Source organism: Lepidochelys kempii, chromosome 5, assembly GCF_965140285.1.
Source record: "Lepidochelys kempii isolate rLepKem1 chromosome 5, rLepKem1.hap1, whole genome shotgun sequence".
NCBI classification, from domain to species: Eukaryota; Metazoa; Chordata; order Testudines; family Cheloniidae; genus Lepidochelys; species Lepidochelys kempii.
Genome location: NC_136384.1, coordinates 52,146,528 through 52,167,483, shown reverse-complemented (window position 1 = coordinate 52,167,483; position 20,956 = coordinate 52,146,528). Strand labels below are relative to the sequence as shown.

General features: G+C 38.2%; 1 protein-coding gene across 7 annotated transcripts in view; it reads left to right on the top strand.

Moving 5' to 3' along the window:
• SSBP2 (single stranded DNA binding protein 2) overlaps nucleotides 1–20,956 on the top strand; it is a 273,547-nt gene that overhangs the window by 200,181 nt on the left and 52,410 nt on the right. For all 7 annotated transcript variants that reach the window (XR_012158937.2, XM_073344389.2, XM_073344396.2 and 4 more), the window contains 4 exons: nucleotides 7,153–7,212; nucleotides 10,481–10,547; nucleotides 10,771–10,841; nucleotides 14,860–14,927. Coding sequence is in view for 6 of the 7 variants with exons in the window: in XM_073344389.2 (XP_073200490.1) it covers nucleotides 7,153–7,212; nucleotides 10,481–10,547; nucleotides 10,771–10,841; nucleotides 14,860–14,927 (266 nt within the window). In the remaining variant the exon portion in view is untranslated. The remainder of the gene's footprint in view (nucleotides 1–7,152; nucleotides 7,213–10,480; nucleotides 10,548–10,770; nucleotides 10,842–14,859; nucleotides 14,928–20,956) is intronic.

Sequence of the window (20,956 nt, the reverse complement as noted above, 5' to 3'; positions counted from 1 at the left end):
CATTTTCTAAATGAAAGCACTTATCTCCTACCAGTAACAGTTAAAAGCACTTAGCGATCATATTATAATACAAGGAGCCTGAAGGATGTATATTAAAAAAAAATTACTTCCTTAACGCTTTTCAGTACTGATAGGATAGGAAGAAAGTGAAATCAGAAAATTGTATGATAAAATCTTATTTCATGCTTTTGGAATATAACAGTTAACAATTTCAAACTTTTTAACAAGGGATGAGATATTAGTAAAAGACCAAAAATGTGCATATGAAGGAAAGGACTGAGAGGGAAGACAAAAGAGAGAGAACATGGGACATGACAGGTGAATTTAAAATGCAGGAGGAGAGAAGAACCTCAGATTATTTTTTTACCTAGATCATGAATCATCTTACAATTTCAGAACTTGGAATGTATGAATGGTGAGATTCTGTTCTTATGAGAATCAACACTTGACTTATGTTCTAGATGCTAGTAATTTGGACGTTCTTAGTATACCTGCACCTGGAGTAGCAGCTAATAAGTATAAAATAATGTATCTCAATGCCTATGTAAATTAAGGCTGTAATTCCATTTTAGGGCTTCTGGTAATATGCAGTACTCAAGCTTTGTTTGTGAAGATAGCAAAGATAGTTGACTTTTACAAAGCGATTAAAGATTCTAAGTTAACTACATGTAACTGACACAATTTAAACAAGACAAGCCTTGTCTACCCTGAGTGCTAAATTGTGTTTCACATCATGTTGGAACACTAGGTCATTTCCCAATGTAGACAGGCCCCCTGTAAGGAGTGCCTTCAGCCTCTCAGAATGTTTAGGTATACAATATAAGAGGATTATTTTAAAGTATGTTACTATTTTTTTTAAAAAAAATTTAATTGAAAATATAAGAAGTAAAACAGTATGTTATTTTAATGTTCATATTATTAAAAAGCTATTTTAATTTGATTTTTAAGGTAAAACTGGTCTACAATTTAGGAATTATTTGGGGAAATTTGCAGAGCTTCTCCTGCCCATATAGCTGAAATTAATGAGAGTTGCTATAGTTCAACTATAGTTAAACTCCCTCGCTCCCTCCCTGCAATTATCAACAATAATGCATTAGTGCATTATTCTGGCCACCCACCAAGCACATTGCCCACATGCCCCACATTTGTCTCTTGTGATCGTGTAGGCAAAGCTCCTTAGCCACGCATTCTACCAGTAAGAATAGGGGTTACTGCTTCATCTCCTGTTGACACTCCAAATAAGCTCTGCTACATGGAGTCTCTGAGGGGAGGTGTTGAATCAGCACACTTTCCATCTATTCTGGGCACACCCACTTCCTGGACAGCATCCCTTAGGCTGTGTCTACATAGGGTGAAAAACGTAGTTTTTTTCAATCTGTGTAGTTTAAAATGATTAACGCCTGCCCCCCCCCCCAACATCCATGGAGAGAGAGTTTTCAGTCAGGTTAGGTTTCAGAGTAGCAGCCGTGTTAGTCATGTTAGCTAATCATATTGTAGGCAAGTCTGTCTCTGAAGGCCCGTTCACACTAGGATAAAAGACAGGGATCCTAGGCGCTATGGTAATACAAAATAATTAATAATATATGTCTTAAAGTCTTATAGTAGAGGGGACACCCTAGGAGGTTCACCTTAACCAGCTAACACATGGTAAAATTAAATTTGCCTTGTCAAGAGTAGAGTTAAATAGTTCATTAGTTAAAACAGTTAGCAATATGTTGTGAAAATGCATCTTTTTATCTTGTGAACAGACCCCAACACTGTCAACTAGGCTAAAACACAACAGCTAACAGGACTGAAGAGGTGTTACATTATATCTACATTGGTGTTTAGGGGAATTTGCAATTATGTTAAGCTAATTGGATTTGAAGAAGTACCTTTTAACCCTCGGTAGGCAGGGCCCTACTGTTCAGACGGCATTCACCACTTTTTGCCTCCCCACCTCAGGGTAATTGCCATGTAAGAACATGCCATACTTGATCACACCAATTGTCCATCTAGCCCAGTATCCTGTCTCTGACAGTGGCCAGTACCAGAGCTTCAATGGAAATGTACAGAAAACTATGCAATTTTGGAGAGATCAACCCGTCTTTCCCTCTGAGCTTCTTGCAGTCTGACATTTACAGTCGCCCTTGGCATGAGGTAATATCATCCCTAACATCCCTAATCATTGTGGCTAATAACTGTTGATGGACGTATCCTCCATGAAGTTATCTAGTTCTTTTTTTAACCAGTTATACTTTTGGCCATCACAGCATCCCATAGCAATGAGTTCCACAGGTTAATTGTACGTTGTGTGAAAAAGTATTTCCTCTTGTTTGTATTAAACCTGCTGCCTATTAATTTCATCCAGTGACCCCTGTGGGAAAGGGAAAATAACACTTCATTCACTTTTGTTTTTCCACACCATTCATTATTTGAGACCCCTATCATATTCCCCCTTAATCATTCCTTTTGTGAGCTGAACAGCCCTAATCTTTTTAGTCTCTCCTCATATGGAAGCCATTTCATACCCTTGATCATCTTTTCTGCCCTTCTCTGAACCTTTTACATTTCAACTATATCCTTTTTGAGATGGCTTGACCATAACTGGTCACAGTATTCAAGATGTGGGTGCACCATGGATTTATATAGTGGCATTATGATATTTTCTGTCTTATTTTCTATCCCTTTCCTAACATTGTTTGCCTTTTTGACCACTGCTGCACACTGAGTTGAAGTTTTGATGATTTCTTTCTTGAGTAGCAACAGCTAATTTAGAACCCATCATTATATATGTGTAGTTGGGATATTTTTTCCAATCTGCATTACTTTGCACTTCAGTGTTGAATTTGATCTGCCATTTTGTTGCCCAGACACCCAGTCTGAGATCCCCATGTAACTCTTTGAGGTCATCTTTGGATTTAACTATCTTGAATAAATTTGAATTATATGCAAACTTTGCCACTTCATTGTTCGCTCTCCTTTTCAGATAATTAATGAATATGTTGAACAGTTGGGGGATCCCACTGCTTATCTGTCTCCATTGTGAAAACTGACCATTTTTTCCTACCCTTTGTTTCTTATCTTTTAACCAGTTACTGATCCATGAGAGGACCTTCCCTATTATCCTATGACTACTTAGTTTGCTTAAGAGCCTTTGGTGAGAGATCTTGTCAGAGGCTTTCTGAAAATATAAATACAACTAAATTGTCTGGATTTCCCTTATCCACATGCTTGTTAACATCCTCAAAGAATTCTTATTGATTGGTGAGGCATGATTTCCCTTTACAAAAGTCGTGTTGACTCTTCCTCAACAAATAGTGTTCATCTATGTGTCTGATAATTTTGTTCTTTAGTATAGTTTCAGTCAAGTTGCCTAGTACTGAAATTAGGCTCATGGCCTATAATCGCCAGGATTGCTTCTCACATCCTTTTTAAAAATTGGTGTTACGTTAGCTACCTTCCAGTTATCTAGTACAGAGGCTTATTTCAATGATAGGTTATATACTACAGTTAGTAGTCCTGTCATTTCATATTTGAGTTCAATCAAACTCTTGGGTGAATACCATCTGGTCCTGGTGACTCATTACTGTTTGATTTTTCAATTTGTTCTAAAACCTCTACTATTGACCCATTGGTGTGTGACAATACTTCAGATTTGTTCCTAAAAAGAATAGCTGTGATGTGGGTATCTCCCCCACGTCCTCTGCAATGAAGACCAATATAAATAATTTATTTTGTTTTGCTGAAATGGCCTTGTACTTACTGCCACCAGGTGTGTGCTGCCATAAGTGAATGTAGAACCTAGGGTGAATCTTGCCCTATATATTTACCTTTTCTTTTTGAGGTAAGTTTTCTTTTCTTTAACTTTTTTTCTTTTTTTCAGGTTATTTTTTACATTAAATTGAACCATACAGCACAGCCTGCACATAGGCTATCACAATGGTGGGCAGCCTGCGGCACATGGGCTGCATGCAGTCCATCAGGGTAATCCACTGGCAGGCCGCCAGACAGTTCGTTTACATTTGCACGGCCTCTTGCAGCTCCCAGTGGCCGCGGTTCGCCCAGCTGCAGGTGGCCGTGCAAAGGTAAACAAACTGTCTGGCAGCCCACCAGCGGATTACCCTGACGGGCCGCATGTTGCCCGCCACTGGGCTATCACATGCATAGAAATTCACACATAAAGATTAAATTTACTTTAAAATCTGTCTGGTTAAACAAGAGTCACATTTCCAGGAATTGAAATTTGAACTTACTAAAATACATAGAAATAAAAGAAGTCCTGTGTTTAACTCCTTCTTTCAGAGGCTTCATCCAATGTTCCGGAGCAGAGAGAAGGAATCCAGAAATTACATAGAGGTGCCTTTTAAAAACCAAGTGGAATCATGGTAGTTTTCTAATGGGTTCTCTGACCACAATTTTCAAACCTGGATACCTAATGTTAGGCCCCTTAATCCAAATGTAGGCCCCTAAAGAAGAGTGGCCTGATTTTCAGAGATACTGAGCTTGCAATTCCCACTGGTTTCAGTAGGATTGTGGATACCCATCATTACTGAAAATCAGGCTACTTATATTAAGATGCCTAAATATTGCAAATTTTGCAATTTATTTGCACATTTTTGTCATTATATATGAAAACATGAGTAAAAACAAGTAACAGCAGTATCCAAATATTAATTTAACCTCACTTGGGAATAAACAAACTCTAATCCCAGTATTCAGAAAGGATGTTGATTTAAATAAAAGAGTTTCTTGAGAGCCAGGCCACTTGCTGGATTATCATCTGTAGGAATTAACCCAAGCGCTGGTTGCTAGGCACAAGAAATCTTGAACATTTTATATTTCAAAATCAAGCAGGCTAAAGCTTAACAGCAAACAGAACAAAAATAGCTAGTAGTAACAATAAGCAGTTAAAGATGCCAGAGTCTCTATGTCATCTTCATCCTGTTGGATATTGTTTGTGGAATCCGACTTTTGTAACTTGTCAAAAAGTCATGCTGAATCATTATCACTTTTCCTGACTGTCTGAACCAGAATGTAACCAGGAAAAGTGCTGCTGTTTCAACATATGCTTTTTCAAAGGCTTTCCTAATAGAAACACATTCTCTCCTTTTCTGATTGTTTTTCCTGGGCTTTAGAATGAGAAGAATGAAATTTTGAAGACTGATTTTTTTAAAATAGAATGTATCTTTTGTTCCCGTACCAGCTGTTGGAATTGTTTCTTTGTCATGACTGTCTGTAACAGAAAAATAATATTTGTTTCCTGCACCCTGTTTAGGGTTTTTCAATACAGACTTTTTTTTTAAACCTGCAGTCATTATAATGGGATCTTCTACTTTGTCCAGCTGTATAACATTAAAACCACTGTACAGTCATTTGCTCCAGCCATTTCAGTGAGCTCAGTAAGTCCAACACTTCCAGCTCAGCTTTTGTTCTCCAGAATTTCCACTCTGTTGGTCTGAGAGATCCTGAGGGAAAGGCTTGTGGAAGGAGAGGTTTTGCCCTGATTATTGCAGGGATAGTCTTCTCTTTGTTCAAATATTCACAATTTAAAGAATGCTTTAGGCTCTTCAGCTGCTTCTGGAATTACAGGTGTTATTAGTTGCCAAAATCACTCTTTTATCATCTTTCTACTTAGACATTTGCTCCCTTTCCTTTCAGATCTAGACTTTGCTACCATGATCCCTGCTTTCTGACTTCTAGATGGGAATAATTCAATGTGTTCTACCTATGGTTGTGTTTGAAGACAGCTTGAAAGTTACAGCTGGTGAAAATTTCATGGGCTGTCATGCTTGAAAATGTAGTCATGAGGAATTGTAATAGCACTCCCCCTGATCTCTGGTCACAGGATCATTGTCTCTGGCACCCCCTACTAGGCTCTCTCTCATCCCTGTGATGGCCTTTTCCAGCCTTTGTCTTCTCCTGAGTTCCTTCAGGTGTTCTGTGGCTTGGCCCTCAAACCAACTCACATGAAAGTCTAAACCACTTCCACTGGAACATGAACAAATCCAAATGAATCTTAAAACTTATACCCCTTCTGCCTCTTTCAGACTCCGCTTTAGTTCCTTTGTTGGCCCTACCTCAGGCTTCCCCTGCAGGAACCTAACCTGCTCCCATAATATTCTTCCTCTGTTGTTTCTTGTCTGCTAAAGCCTATCCCAGGGCTTCTCTCTGCCAGAGAGATCTGTCTCCTCTGCAGTCTCTCCTCTGCTGAGCTCCTTCAGTCTACCTATAAGTCATAACTATACCTCCTCTGGCCAGAAGGCAATTAATTAATCACCCTCCAGATGCAGAGCATGACTAATTGGGATTCTTTCCCTTGCCTTTCAGGTGATGGGGCTTAAGCCCCAACACTGGAATGTTAGATCTGTTTTCTGATGTTTGCATTGGCTTCCTGTTTACTTCTGGGTGCAATTTAAGGAGTTGACTTCCATATATTAATTCCTAACTGGTTTGCTTCTCAGCAATCTTAAAGACTATCTCTTTCCTATGTACTACAATGGCAGCTGAGGTCTAGTGGACACTCAGCTAACACCAAGTGATGGTGAACCAAGGTTTGTTGGATGGGGTAGGTAGACTGGCGTGTGGAGAGGAAGGGTTGCATTACATGAGGTATGTGAGCAGAGCTCAGTAATTTAGATAATGTAGTTCAAATAAGTCTCTAGACTCATATGTGAACCAAACCTGAAATCCAAATCCTCTGTCACTATTATATACCTTATATTCTTTAAAATGAAAATGTAAAAAGATAAAGCACTTGACATTTTGTATTATTCTGTTATTATGTATCTCTCAACTCTTCCTAGAGTATTTTATTTTATATTCCAGGCTTTTTAACTTCCCTTTTATCCAGTCAAAAACTTCCATTTTTGATTATGTAATGTTAATAGTTTATCATTTTACATATGCTGTGCATATAGTTGTTCATATTCTGCTTACACAATAGCTGTATTAAAAATTTTAAGAAATGCAGCTTGGTACTAATCTTCAGAAAAGAGTTTTAAAATATATATAGTTTTGCTAAGTGCTGCAGACTAATGTACTAAATACTGTTGTCAAAGTATATAAGATGAGCTCCTGAGATTTGAGGATCACAGGAACTATATATGTAGTTACTACATAAAACATTTCTGAACTAAATTGAATTCTTTGGTTATGTTCCTTTTTTCATAGCCTTTTATGTCCCCGCGATACCCTGGAGGTCCAAGGCCACCTTTAAGAATACCCAATCAGGTAAGAGCCTTATATCAAGGACACACATTTATGGGCCGTGGTTTTCAATCTTTTTACATTTGCAGACCCATAAAAAATTTTGAATGGAGGTGTGGATTTCTTTGAAAATCTTAGACATAGTCTGTGGACCTACAGGGTTTGCAGACCACAGGTTGAAAACCACTGTTTTAGGGAATATGGTATAGTGGTTAATAGGGGGATTCCTGAGTCCCATTTCTGATTGTTCCATCAACTACTAACTTCTGTAATTTCTAATTCATTTAACCTTTGTCTGCCCCTTTTTGCCCAGCTGTAAAAGGGTATATTGATATGCACTACATAGGAGAGGTGGGTAGCTTAATTAAAGTTTATTAACTGCTTTCTGATCTGTACATGGAAGGGACTATATCAGAGGTGGGCAAACTATGGCCCACGGGCTAAATTTGGTCCGCGGGACCCTCCTGCCCAGCCCTGAGCTCCTGGCCTGGGAGGCTAGCACCCGGCCCCTCCCCTGCTATTCCCCCTCCCCCGCAGCCTCAGCTCACTGCGCTGCCGGCGCAATGCTCTGGGCAGGGGGGCTGCGAGCTCCTGGGGCAGTGCAGCTGCAGAGCTTGGCCTACCCCAGTGCTCTGTGCTGCACGGCTGTAGCGCCGCCAGCCACCAGTGTTCCAGGCAGCGCGGTAAGGGGGCAGGGAGCAGGGGGATTGGACAGAGGGCAGGAGAGTTCGAGGGGGTGGTCAGGGGCCAAGGGTGTGGATAGGGATCAGGGCGGTCAGAGGGCAGGAAACAGGGTGGTTGAATGGGGGCAGGGGTCCTGGGAGGGCAGTCAGGAAGGAGAGGAGGGGTTGGATGGGGCAGCGGGGGGCAGTCAGGATCAGGGGTTCCGGGGGTGGTCAGGGGACAGGGAGAAGGGGTGGTTGGATGGGGCAGGGGTCCCAGGGGGGCAGTCAGGAATGAGAGGAGGGGTTGGATCGGGCTGTGGGGGGAAGTCAAGGGCGGGATGTCTGGGGGCGGTCAGGGAGCAGGGGGTGGTGGATGGGACAGGAGTCCTGGGGGGGCTGTCAGGGGGCAAGAAGCGGGCGCGGGGTCAGATTGGGGTTGGGGGCTGGGCCATGCCTGGCTGTCTGGGATGGCACAGCCTCCCCTAACTGGCCCTCCATACAATTTTGGAAACCCGATGTGGCCCTCAGCCCAAAACGTTGGCCTGCCCCTGGACTATATACTGTAAGTGAAAAGTTATCATTGCTTTAAACATTTGTTATAAGTATACTGTAATTCAGTATAAAATAAATTCCTGATTGCTGTACCTTACAATAATATGTTACTCAAAGACATTCTGGCATTTGACTTTCACATTTTTATATGTATGTATTTCTAAATTGTTTAAATACTGGCAGGTAAAAGCTGGATGTGGTGAATACTATAAAAACTACTGCCAACCTGCTGTTTTAATTTCAGAAGCTATTTTTGTCTGCACATTACACTGTTTTCAGTTTAGAGCTATAGCATAATCTCAGTGAATTACAGCCCTTGCAGTTCATTTACATTATGCCACATTCATGAATTACCAGTTTTGGCAACATTGCCTATCATTAAGTTACAGATAATATAAGCAGTACATGAAAGTGATAAACTATTGTAATGCAGTTTTAAAGTTGAAATTTTGATTACACAAAAGTCAGTAAAATCATAGTTAAAATTCCCACAGTAACCATAACTCTTCCCTCGAGCACATGCATTATAGTAGGGTTCTGTCTTATTTGGTCACATAGGAAAATGTGACATACTGCTCAGCAATAATACAATATGATACAGTGGAAGGAAGGGGCACTTCTTTATATAACCATACATGTTCCAAATATTGCATGAGTCAAATTTCCAGCCTGAGTGTCTTACACTAAGGACTTTACTCTTGTTTCCCTGCATGCCACCTGTCATCTTTGGCACAGGTGACCAGATTCCACTTTGCTGGAATTTGACACTTTTGCATGTTTTACTTTTTGCTCCTACATATCATTCTAAACCTGCACCTATTGAAGTAAATGATAATGCTCCCATTGACTAAAATACACAGGATGAAACTCTATAAGTTCCATAAATCATATAATGAAGTACACAATTGTAATGCATACTCAAAAGGGAACATTGTGAATGTTACCTTTGAATTTCCTGACTCTTCTGCAATTAAAACCTAAACCTTAGAGTGCATGTGTTTTTATATATATATATATATGTACGTATGTGTGTGTAAAAGTGTAAAATAATAAACATATATATATATTTATTTATGTATATACATATATATGTAAAATAATAAAAATTCACCACAATCATATTTCTTCGCAGTCAAGATAAACTGATCAGTTCCTTCATTAAGCAATACCAGTGTTACCTGATTAGATGCATTTAATAACACCAGATTTACTTACTCCAGATAAACATTTTTATTATGAATTAATTAATTTTAGTTGGCTTTTGAAACACCATTCCAGACTCAAACATCCATTCTTGATGAAGATTTTTGTAAGATGACTGTACTACAGATATTTGTGCAAAAGGCTAGAGAAATTAATTGTAAATCTAACTATCTTATAACAGACTCAAAGGACAGATAATAACTTGGGGATTTAAAAACAATATGCTACATTTGGGCCAAGCGGGACATAACAACACATTATATTATCATGCTTGAAGGCAGGATTTGGGACCAAGCTTGGAGTCTCTTGTTTCCATTGTAGGAGTATAGAGGGTATATCTTGGAAGTAATGTCCTTGGATGGTTAGGGAGGATGGAAACTACATTCCCCACCTCCCAGCCCTACCTTAGCCTGCATTTTGAATACCGCCCAGGTGGCTTAGTTGTGGCTGAGCATCTGAGAAGACCACAAAGCCACCCTTCTAGCCCTGGAAGGTAGCTGTTAAAATGATAGAGGATGTCAAAATTTAAACATAGAGAAAACTGACCCCAGAATCAAGAAACAGCATTGCCCCATGCTCCATAGCCAGGTGGGATACACAATACAAGAAAATTAGGGACAAATAAAAGAAAATTAGGTAAAAATAAATACTGAAGAATATTCACATTTAGCTGTTTAAATCATTGGAACTCCATGTGGCCACAAGGGTGCGTGGATCCAATTGTAAGATCTTGTCCTATATCTTTAGCAGAGTTAAACTTTTTGCTTTACACTTGGCTCAGTAACAGTTTCAAAATTAAAAACAAAATTACCTGAATTATCTGTTTAAAATACAATTTATATCTCCTCTTAACACGTTTTATATATGTGTAGGCACTTGGAGGTGTCCCAGGAAGTCAGCCATTATTGCCCAGTGGGATGGACCCAACACGACAACAAGGTAAAGTGCCTGTTTACTAGATGTGAAATGTATATTGAGAATATCAACCTTTTTTTTTCTTTTAGAAAGGTTCTGCATGGTCCCAAACTTGCATCCAGCACCTCTTGTTTTAAAGTCCACTGCGGCTGCGTAAACACTTTTCAAACGATGAAGTAATAATTTGTCAATAATTTAGAAGTGTTTTTATGCACCACAGTTGTTAAAGTTGTGTGATTTTTTTCAGGGCATCCAAACATGGGTGGGCCAATGCAGAGAATGACTCCTCCAAGAGGAATGGTTCCATTAGGACCACAGGTACCTTGCATAAATATGTGTGTCTATATTTACAGTACACATACATATGATATTTTAGGGTCCTTTTTGTCACAGCTGTCTAGAACGAAGGTTTAAATATGTCAGCACTTTTCTTTCTAATCCCATTTTTAAGGGATTTTCTCTCTATAATAAAAAAATATTCTCAGTTAAAACTTGACAAAGTTGCGAACTATAAAGAAAATTTATTGTATTTACAAAATTTTATAAAGATTGATTTAATTTATTTTGAATGATACAGTTATAATTCAAATAAAAAGGCTTACATATTTGTCCATATAACTCTAAAACATTGAGAAAACTTAAGTTTATGCCACAATTAATGCATATTATGGTCTAAGTCTAGGATTTTCAAAGGAGCCTAAGCAATTGGTTCAGGCTCCTTTGAAAATCCTAACCTTATTGTTTATATTATTTTGGAGGGAAAATTAGCCCCACAATACAGCTAAAGTATTCATAGTCTGTGTAGCAAAATCAAAATTAATTAATTTTGATAAAGATCTTTCTCTAGCCACTAAACTTCTGATCAAAAATTCCACACTCTAGGTTTTTTGGCATAAGATTTTTAATATGCACAATTAGTCATACTGTCTATAGATGGTGCCTGCATATCACCTATAAATACCAGTCGTTAGCCTTGTCTTTCTAGATCTGCTTTTCAAGAAGAGCAACAAGCTTGAACATCTGTGTTCAGCCTTCCTCCCAATGCTGACCTGGTTATAGTTACTTATACAGAGACTCCTTCTCCAAGGGTGTGAAAGTTTTTTAGTAGAAATTTATAATATTTCCACTTACAAGAATGAAGTCAAGTGGAAATTAAATCCATTCTGAAATATCTCCAAAAAGGTTAGCCCAGTGGATTGTCCATTGCTTATTATCACTTTTCCTCAGTAACTCAGGTCTCAAACTTTGTTTTTTGTTTTTTTGCTTGTTATAGCCATTTTGGCTTTACATCTTATTCTGAAGAATACTTGGGTTATGTTCATCCCTCTACACTTTGAATTCTTCATTCAGATATTTTCCCTAGTGACTTCTCTGTTCAATGGGATCTACATTTAGTTTTGAATAACTGGGTAGCTCTTTCTTTTTAACCCATGACTCTTTTCGGTCACAACCAATTCTGCATGTGTAACCAACACAAATGTGTATAAACATATGTTTGTTTTTCTACAGCACTTTGGTATTTCTACCACTTTCTTTTTTGTGGTGGAAAGTTAAGCTTTGTGGTCATGAATTTAAGCTTGCACTTTACGCTAGCATTATTAGCTACACACAGTAGGCAAGTCTGATGTCAATTTTAGCAAAGATGATTTTCAGTTTTATTCTCTTTAAAACTGGAGGGGACTATGTAATTCTCTCAGACCTGAGTTTTCCAAAGTAGTCTTTTCTATAGATCCATGCTTATCTATCATCCTTCTCATTTGCCTGGGGGTGGCGTGGGTCTTCTGAGCAAGCAGTTTTAATAACTCGAAGGACGAGCTAACTTACAGAGCCTTTCATGCCCACTTTAAGGTACTTCTGCAGTGCCAGAGAGTGTAAAGCTGCTTTAGGCTTAATCTACACTAGGAGGGTTTTGCTGGTTGTACTACACTGGTATAGTTAAACTGCAAAACCTCTTGTGGTGTAGACACAGTTATATTGGTATAAAAGTGCTTATCCCAGTATAGCTTATGTCAGTTTCCTGACTGCAGCTATACTAGGACTTTTACCAGTATAACTATGTTGGCAAAAAATCATACCCCTTACCAAAATAGCTATGCCAGTAAAACTTTTTAGTGTAGACCTGTCCTTCATGTAAATGAGATTCAAGCACACAAAATACAAAAGAGTTATCTAAATACCATATGTCATGGTGACAGGCCATATTTGAGCTAGATAGCAAGTTTGGACTGTACACTAGTTTTGATTTTGCTGTCCAGTTTGTTTGGTGCTAACACCTACATTCTTGTGCTTGGGATAGGGAGACTGAAAACACAAGTATGTAACTTTTTTACATTTTATTTTAAATGAATTTTCCCTCATTTAAAAGTTTGCCATAGGTATAATAGTTAATTTTTGGATAATGACTGACAAACAAAAAAACAAATTACAGTGAAAGGGAAAAGGAAAATAAAACAAGGAAAAGTAACGAAACAAAAACAACTTTGTTAAACTCTGCCTCTAACTGTTGGTCAGACTCCTTCATTCGCCACTGTTCTCCAGATTCCTCTCTTCGTCCATCTTCTCCTGTTGGATTTCCTTCTTGGCAGCAGCTGTCCCAGGTCTACCCTAATTATTTTCTTTCATCTTCAGCAACAGGCAAACAGTTGTATATAATTGTAAAGGTTTATGCTTACTAAATGTGCCAAATGATTTTAATCTGATTTCTCTCAGTTCAAGTTCAGCAAGGACACCTGACTAAAATGCTTCCAGTTGAGAACTCCTAGTGAATTCCATAAAGATCTTAGGCCCACCGACTTGGTTCCTTTGTCAGAATAAAGAAAAGAAAAAACAGGAAGATGGTCCAAAGAAAGGTGGCTCAGATCTCTGAAATGAAGATGGAAAAATAGAATTAAATAGCATCAGAGTTCCTCCAGAAATGGATGTCATTTTGGTACTGTTTTGGTACAGGGAGACGCCACAAACATGAATATTTAAAGGGAACGCAAGGTAGCATTCCAATTGTTTTAGAATTAGCTTATTAGCTTGTTACATAAACCCATTCATACGAGCCATCTATGTGTAGAACTCCCCTGGGCTTCAATGGGAAGTCTAAACAAGGAGCACTTGCAGGTTTGTCTTCTAGTTTGCAACAAGAGAACTTACTCCTAGAAGTCCTTTCTTGGTTCACTTTAAATAAGTTTTTTGTAATTGAAATATCTCTTTTCGCTATGACACATGAAATACAGTATCAGGTCTACATTTTAAATCTTATTGTCAGATTGCTCCCTGGTCTGCATAATTTGATGCTCCAATACCCTAGAGCATTGATTTGTGTAACAGACTGCTTTGGAGAACTCCAGTTAAAGTTCAGTAATCCAGTTATAGTATAACTAGAGTGAGTTGTAGTTACATCATTGCAAAACAGATAACAATAACGACTTTGAGGACATTCTGTTCTCTTAGGTAAAAGATTGTCTGCCCCACTTCCTCAAAACATACTATTTTACTTTTTAGAAATTGCTTTATTATACATATATTTACCTAAGATATCAGAAAAACGCAGTAGGACTGGTACAGTCTCTACAATGAATGATATATGTGGGGTAAGGCAGGTTGTTCTATTTACATTTAACTGAAAAAATTGACCTAATAGTTTAGTCTTTCAGGAAAATAGCACAATGTCTAGGCTTTTGTCAGTTTATGTCATGATCTAAATCTTCTCTGAGCACACACATTGGTTTTATCTATAATAGGGTTTTGGATAGCTCATTCATAGGCATTTCTATGGCATCCATTATGCTATCTGAATAATTTTCATGTTTGTTGCCTTAAATTGGTTACAAGAGGAGTATAGCAATCATTTTATGTGTTACAGAAATGAAATATGTTCCCATGAAAGTTTTTAATACCCTGTTCATTAACCAGGTTCAATTAAAAATAATTCTATCAGAATTCCAAACTGTGAAACCCCCCGAAAAAAATCTGTTTTCTGTCCTTGAACGAGTTTTCATGGTATGAAAGTTGAACAGTTACTGAATCTGATCTTTGTTGACCATTGACTTTGCTACCATGTATCATAAATCTTCATGGAACAATTAGCATTTTAAGTATGCTTAGTACACATACATTTTTAAGACCCGTTAATATGTGTAGTGTACTAAGCATACTACTTTTTCATTAGGCATAAGAATTTTTTTTTAAAGTCAAGAATGGAAACTCCTGCAAGAATGAGTCACACTGGCCTATCCAATCAACAGGTGTGTAGGGAAGTCATTAACCTGCTGTCCTTTCTTTCCCCCCTCCTCTTTGGTTTTGTTTTTTTGTTTTGTGGTAGTCTGACCCTTGGTTATCATTGCAGAACTATGGAGGTGCAATGAGACCGCCACTGAATGCTTTAGGTGGGCCTGGAATGCCTGGAATGAACATGTAAGCAAAATAATAAACTACTATCACATTTATAAAAGTAATCTTTTCCTTTTAAAAGAAAAAATAATTGTGACATACATAGTACCAGGGAGAATGTATTTTGATTAATTAACTAATATTAAGAGTTGTGACAAAGTAAAGAAACATCACAGCAGTTTCACTCTTGTGCAAAGCATCTTTTACAGAATTCTTTGTTTTTTCCTTCCAAGTCTCTTTCTAAATGTTGGGTTTGTTCTACAGGTCAGGGTTCATATATTTGCAATATCTTGTTAGTGTGCCCACCATATTCATCTGTAGATTTGTAAAGAGCCTTGATATTAATTAGGTTTGAATGTTTATTTCACTGATTTAATAGTAACAGAGTTTGCCATCAATTCACACACAAAAAGAACATTTTAAAGAATAGTAAGGTTGTGATTCATATCTGCAAAAGCAAGGAAGTACATAGTACGGACAGAAACACACCATTGTCTTTAAATACATCATCACAAAGGATACACATTAAAAAAGTGTGTAATCTCCACTCTGTTGTATCAGTTTTATGCTAATGTAATCAGTGAAGTTACACTTCATAAAACCAGTGTTATGAAGTGGAGAATCAGGCCTGAGATATTTTAATGTACTACTGGCATTCAAGGACTTCTGGGGCTAGATACTCAGTTGGTGTAAACTGGTGTACACTGATTTACACCAGCTATGGATTGGATCCATGGAGTATCATCCTCTCTTGAAATATGAAGATAACTCCTATTTTCCAAGCCTCCAGAGCAACTTCAGATGTCAAACCACTGTTTTGGTTAATAATAATGAATAAGTTGAAGTTGCACCGAAGCTAAGGCCTTCAGTGCAACTCTCCGTTATCAGCTCCCGCACTGTGAAGCACAGCCCCTGCCAGCATTGCTCCTCGCCTGCCCCAGGCTTGAAGTTTGGGCAGGGAGGGGGACACAGCCTTCTAACCCCCAAACTACGCCATATTTAAAAGTAGGGGGCATGGCCCCCTGGTGCCCCCAGTTCCAGCACCATTGCCCCTCCTCACTTCTACAAAGGCTCCAGTGCCCTTGCTTCAGTACCATACTTGTGGTTGAGTTAGAAGAGTGTTTCTTAACAAGTTGGTCATGACCTCCAGGAGGGTCAAGAAAGGTAATCAGGTTTGCAAAGAATCAAACATTTTATTACAATGTAAAGCAAGGGAAATCTCACTCCCTTCTCCACACACCCCCTTACCCTTCAACAGATCAACAGACCGACAGAGAAAGACACACACCAAGGCTTATCGTTAATATATTTTTACTCTTACTTTTATAGTAAACTGGAAGGGAATCATGAACATTTTTTATTGCAAATAAGGTGTTGCTGACCTGAAAAGTTTGCAAAACACTGAGTTAGAACACATCTTGCAGAGAGACATCTGATCTTGATTTAAAGATTTCAAGTAATGAAAAATCTGCCACATCTTAGATATATTGTTCTAATCTTCAGGCAGTTCTTGCATTTTTGAAGCAAATAAAATAAATTTAAGGTTTGTGTTACTTTACTATAGATGTCTTCTGTTGCACTGAGGACAATTATTGGAAATTAATATAGAAAAAATAACTAGATATTTGAAATCAAGTGTAGGTACAACACAAATTGTAGAAAGGGTCTCAAGAAAGAGATTCCAGCAAAGGAAAACAAAACTAAACTATTCATTACAAAATTTGTTGCTATTTAATAACAAAAAATTAGAAATAGAAGCAAAAAAAAGTATTTTGAGGATACTTGTACACATGAGAGAGACCTTATATAGGAAAAACAGACAAACAGGTTGCTGTCTCAGAAAGGAGCTCCTCACCTGCCAGTTAGCAGAAAATGAAACGGCCATGGTTGAAGTACAACTTCTATATCTCAGCAGTAGGTAAGCATACTTTCTCTTGTGTTGAGACAGTTACACATGTCTAGTTGTAACACTGTCAGACCCCGGTCATTGGGATCAAACCTGGGACTTCTGGAGCTTAGTGCATGAGCCTCTACTGCATGAGCTAAAAGCCATATGGCCGTTAGCTAAGGCTGTAGAGCAGACTCATTAATCTCTCTCTCTTTCAGTGGTCTCAGTGCCACTAGATGGGACAGAACACCACACCCAGGAGGTGTGTGAGTTATACAGCCACACAGTGAAGCGGGAGGGAAGAAGGGGCTTTCTTCTCACCTTGCACTTAAGAGTTACCCAGAATTGTAGCTCCTGTACTTGAAGTACTCAGGAGCTTCTATATGACATAAAGAAGGCATGAAGTAGCCACTCATAGCTCCTTCTCCCCATGCTTCAGCCAAGCATATGCTGTGCTCCTTAAAGGCTATTGGTAATTAACGTCCCTCTAGTGCAACTGAAAATGGAAGCAAAATATCTGTCATTATTCTGGGAGGCGTGGCTTCACACGGCCCTTACCACACACTGTGCCTTAAAGGCACAAGCTAGCCCAGAGTGCTCGTATTAGAAAGCTGTGCTTTAGGGTATTCTGATCCCTGTCATGTGCTGGATCCTGGACCTTGGAAAGGAGTTCTCTTATATCTCTTACTGATAAATCAGATTCTCTGAAGGTAAGAAATTTTTCTCACATTGTCAAAGTGAGTAATTTTTCTCTTACTATCAAATGGAGTTACGTACACATATCAAAAGGAGAATAGAGGCTTAACTCTGTATTTTTTGCTTTTGCAGGACATGAAGTGTGAGGTCCAGCCTTAAAGTTATTGATGTCACTTGTACATGAATTTCTTTAGCATATAAGTCCTTGTACTGTGATATCATAGCACAGATGTATTGTACATATTAACACTAACATTCAGTTTCAGTTATAGAGAGCATCTAAGGATAATCCACATCCAGTAGCAGTAAATGGACCCAGATGTTTTAGCAATTCCTCCTTTAGATTATTCCTTACAATTTATGCAATGCATGATGCTAAGCAACATCTGTGTATCTTATCTTCTGTACTTGTATTTCCATAAAAGATGGCAGCTTCCTTATTGCCTTATGCAGGGAGCATAGTTTAATTTGCATTTCCTTTTATGCAGGCATAAACTTTTTTTAGTTCAGTGGGTTTGGCCCTCTGGCAGCATTAAAATACGAAGATGTAGTTATTCTGCAAAGCCAACAGACATTTTAAAGTGTAATGTCTCCTCTGTAAGCAATTAGAGGGTAAAACTCAAAAGGCAGCTGTCTTGGTAGGAAGCTAAATATCTACCAAATAGCATTTTTGAAATTTTTCCTGGTGTTGCTTTGGCTAAAAATAATTCATACTATGTAATCTGTTATGACAACAAAACTAGCCTGAGAACTTCTAGACAGTGTTTCATCCCAAAAGGACATTTTTCTTAGTAGATGTAGCATTGAAAAATAATTGCTTACATAGCCTAAACTTCAGTATTTCAAATGTGATATATATTTATTTCATGCATCTTTTTAAAGAAAAAATAATTACAGTGAAATCTGCAAGTGCCCATGTCAGAGTTTTCATTATAAACTCACTTCTAAGGGATATAAATCTCGGCTATCGAACTTTAAGCCCAAATTTGGCATGATAAGTCTTTGTAAGGCAGTATTTTTTCATAAAAAATGGAAGCAAAATAGCAAATTTCAGGGGATAATGTTACAGTTCGTAAGCTTATTTTAATGGCCAGTATGAACCAGACTGTTTAAAAGGTGCTAAGAATGTTTCAGTGTATACCTGAAGAAAAAAAGAATTTCCACTCACTTTTTAGCTCATAGGCTTCCTTTATAGAAAAGCTAAAACACACACAAAAATAGGTATTCAGGCATTTGGTTTAAATTATTCAATATTCTGATAGAATACACTCACGCATAAGGAAACTGAAATATTGAACATTTTTTCAAATACTAGTACAAATAAAAAATTTGAGACTTATTTTCAAGATGACAATGAAAATTGATGTCTCCTGATTCACTGAAGGAAACATCTGGGTTTGCGTTAAAGGGGTCCTCAAAGAGGTAACATCCATAAGTTCTGTAAAAAATGAAAGTATGGAAATGATGACTGTGTTTCTAAAGAATGCTATTGTAATCAGACATATGAGTCTTCCATATGTAAAAGATTACATTGTGAAACTGGTACATTAATAGTAATGTTTTATGAATATGTTGACAGTTTCATAATAAACATCTATTAGAAGAAGGGGGCGGGGGAAGCTGCTCACATTGCTTTAAAGAACATTGCAGCTGGCTAATTTTAAAAAACAACCAATATTCAACTCCATATAATCATGTACCTCCTCGACAGAATCTGCCATGGTGCTTCTTGTAGCTTTCTACATAGAAGTTTCCCCTATGACTTCAAGTAAATTTGCAAAATCCAGGACCTTGTCAGATGCAAGATGAGCTTTCACTTAGTCTGCTTTATACTTTTTAAGTATTTACATTAATCCAGATGTAGGCGGGTGGTAAAGCACTGGAATGGGTTACCTAAGGAGGTGGTGGAATCTCCATCCTTAGAGTTTTTAAGGCCCGGCTTGACAAAGCCCTGGCTGTGATGATTTAGTTGGTATTGGTCCTGCTTTGAGCAGGGGATTGGACTAGACCTCCTGAGGTCTCTTCCAACCCTAATATTCTGTGATTTTATGTATTCTGTGTATTTTTCTTTACATCACATTCAATTTTGGGGGGTGAAAACAAAGTTACAATATTGTCACATACACACTTTCTTATATTGAAAACAATTTGATTTTTATAAGAATAAATTTAAAGCTTAAAACATCCCAAATTATGAGGAACAATCATTATTTTTATTTAACAAATTTCAGTATTCTTGTGGTATTATAGATAAGTAGTACATAAATGCTTACTTCATAGAATCATAAACTTTAAGGTCAGAAGGGACCATTATGATTGTCTAGTCTGACCTCCTGCACAACGCAGGCCACAGAATCTCACCCACCAACTCCTGTAACAAACCCCTAACTTATGTCTGAGCTATTGAAGTCCTCAAATTGTGGTTTAAAGACTTCAAGATGCAGAGAATCCTCCAGCAAGTGACCCATGCACCACGCTGCAGAGGAAGGCGAAAAACCCCCAGGGCCTCTGCCAATCTACCCTGGAGGAAAATTCCTTCCCTACCCCAAATATGGTGATCAGCTAAACCCTGAGCATGTGGGCAAGACTCACCAGCCAGACACCCAGGAAAGAATTCTCTATAGTAACTCAGATCCCACCCCATCTAACATCCCATCACAGGCCATTGGGTATATCTACCACTAGTAGTCGAAGATCAATTAATTGCCAAAATTAGGCTATCCCATCATATCATCCCTTCCATAAACTTATCAAGCTTTGTCTTAAAGCCAGATATGTGTTTTGCCCCCACTGCATCCCTTGTAAGGCTGTTCCAGAACTTCACTCCTCTGATGGTTAGAAACCTTCGTCTAATTTAAAAGTCTAAACTTCCTGATGGCCAGTTTATATCCATTTGTTCTTGTGTCCACATTGGTACTGAGCTTAAATAATTCTTCTCCCTCCATGGTATTTATCCCTCTGATGTATTTATAGATAGCAATCATATCTCCTCTCAGCCTTCTTTTGGTTAGGCTAAACAAGCCAAGCTCATTGAGTTTCCTTTCATAAGACAGGTTTTCCATTCCTTGGATCATCCTAGTAGCCCTTCTCTGTACCTGTTCCAGTTTGAATTCATCCTTCTTAAACATGAGAGACAGAACTGCACATAATATTCCAGATGAGGTCTCACCAGTGCCTTGTATAACAGTACAAACACCTCCTTATCTCTACTGGAAATACCTCGCCTGATGCATCCCAAGACCACATTAGCTTTTTTGACGGCCATATCACATTGGCGGCTCATAGTCATCCTGTGATCGACCAGTACTCTGAGGTCCTTCTCCTCCTCTGTTACTTCCAAGTAATGCGTTCCCAGTTTATAACAGAAATTCTTGTTATTAATCCCTAAATGCATGACTTTTCACTATTAAATTTCATCCTATCACTATTACTCCAGTTTACAAGGTCATCCAGATCTTCCTGTATGATA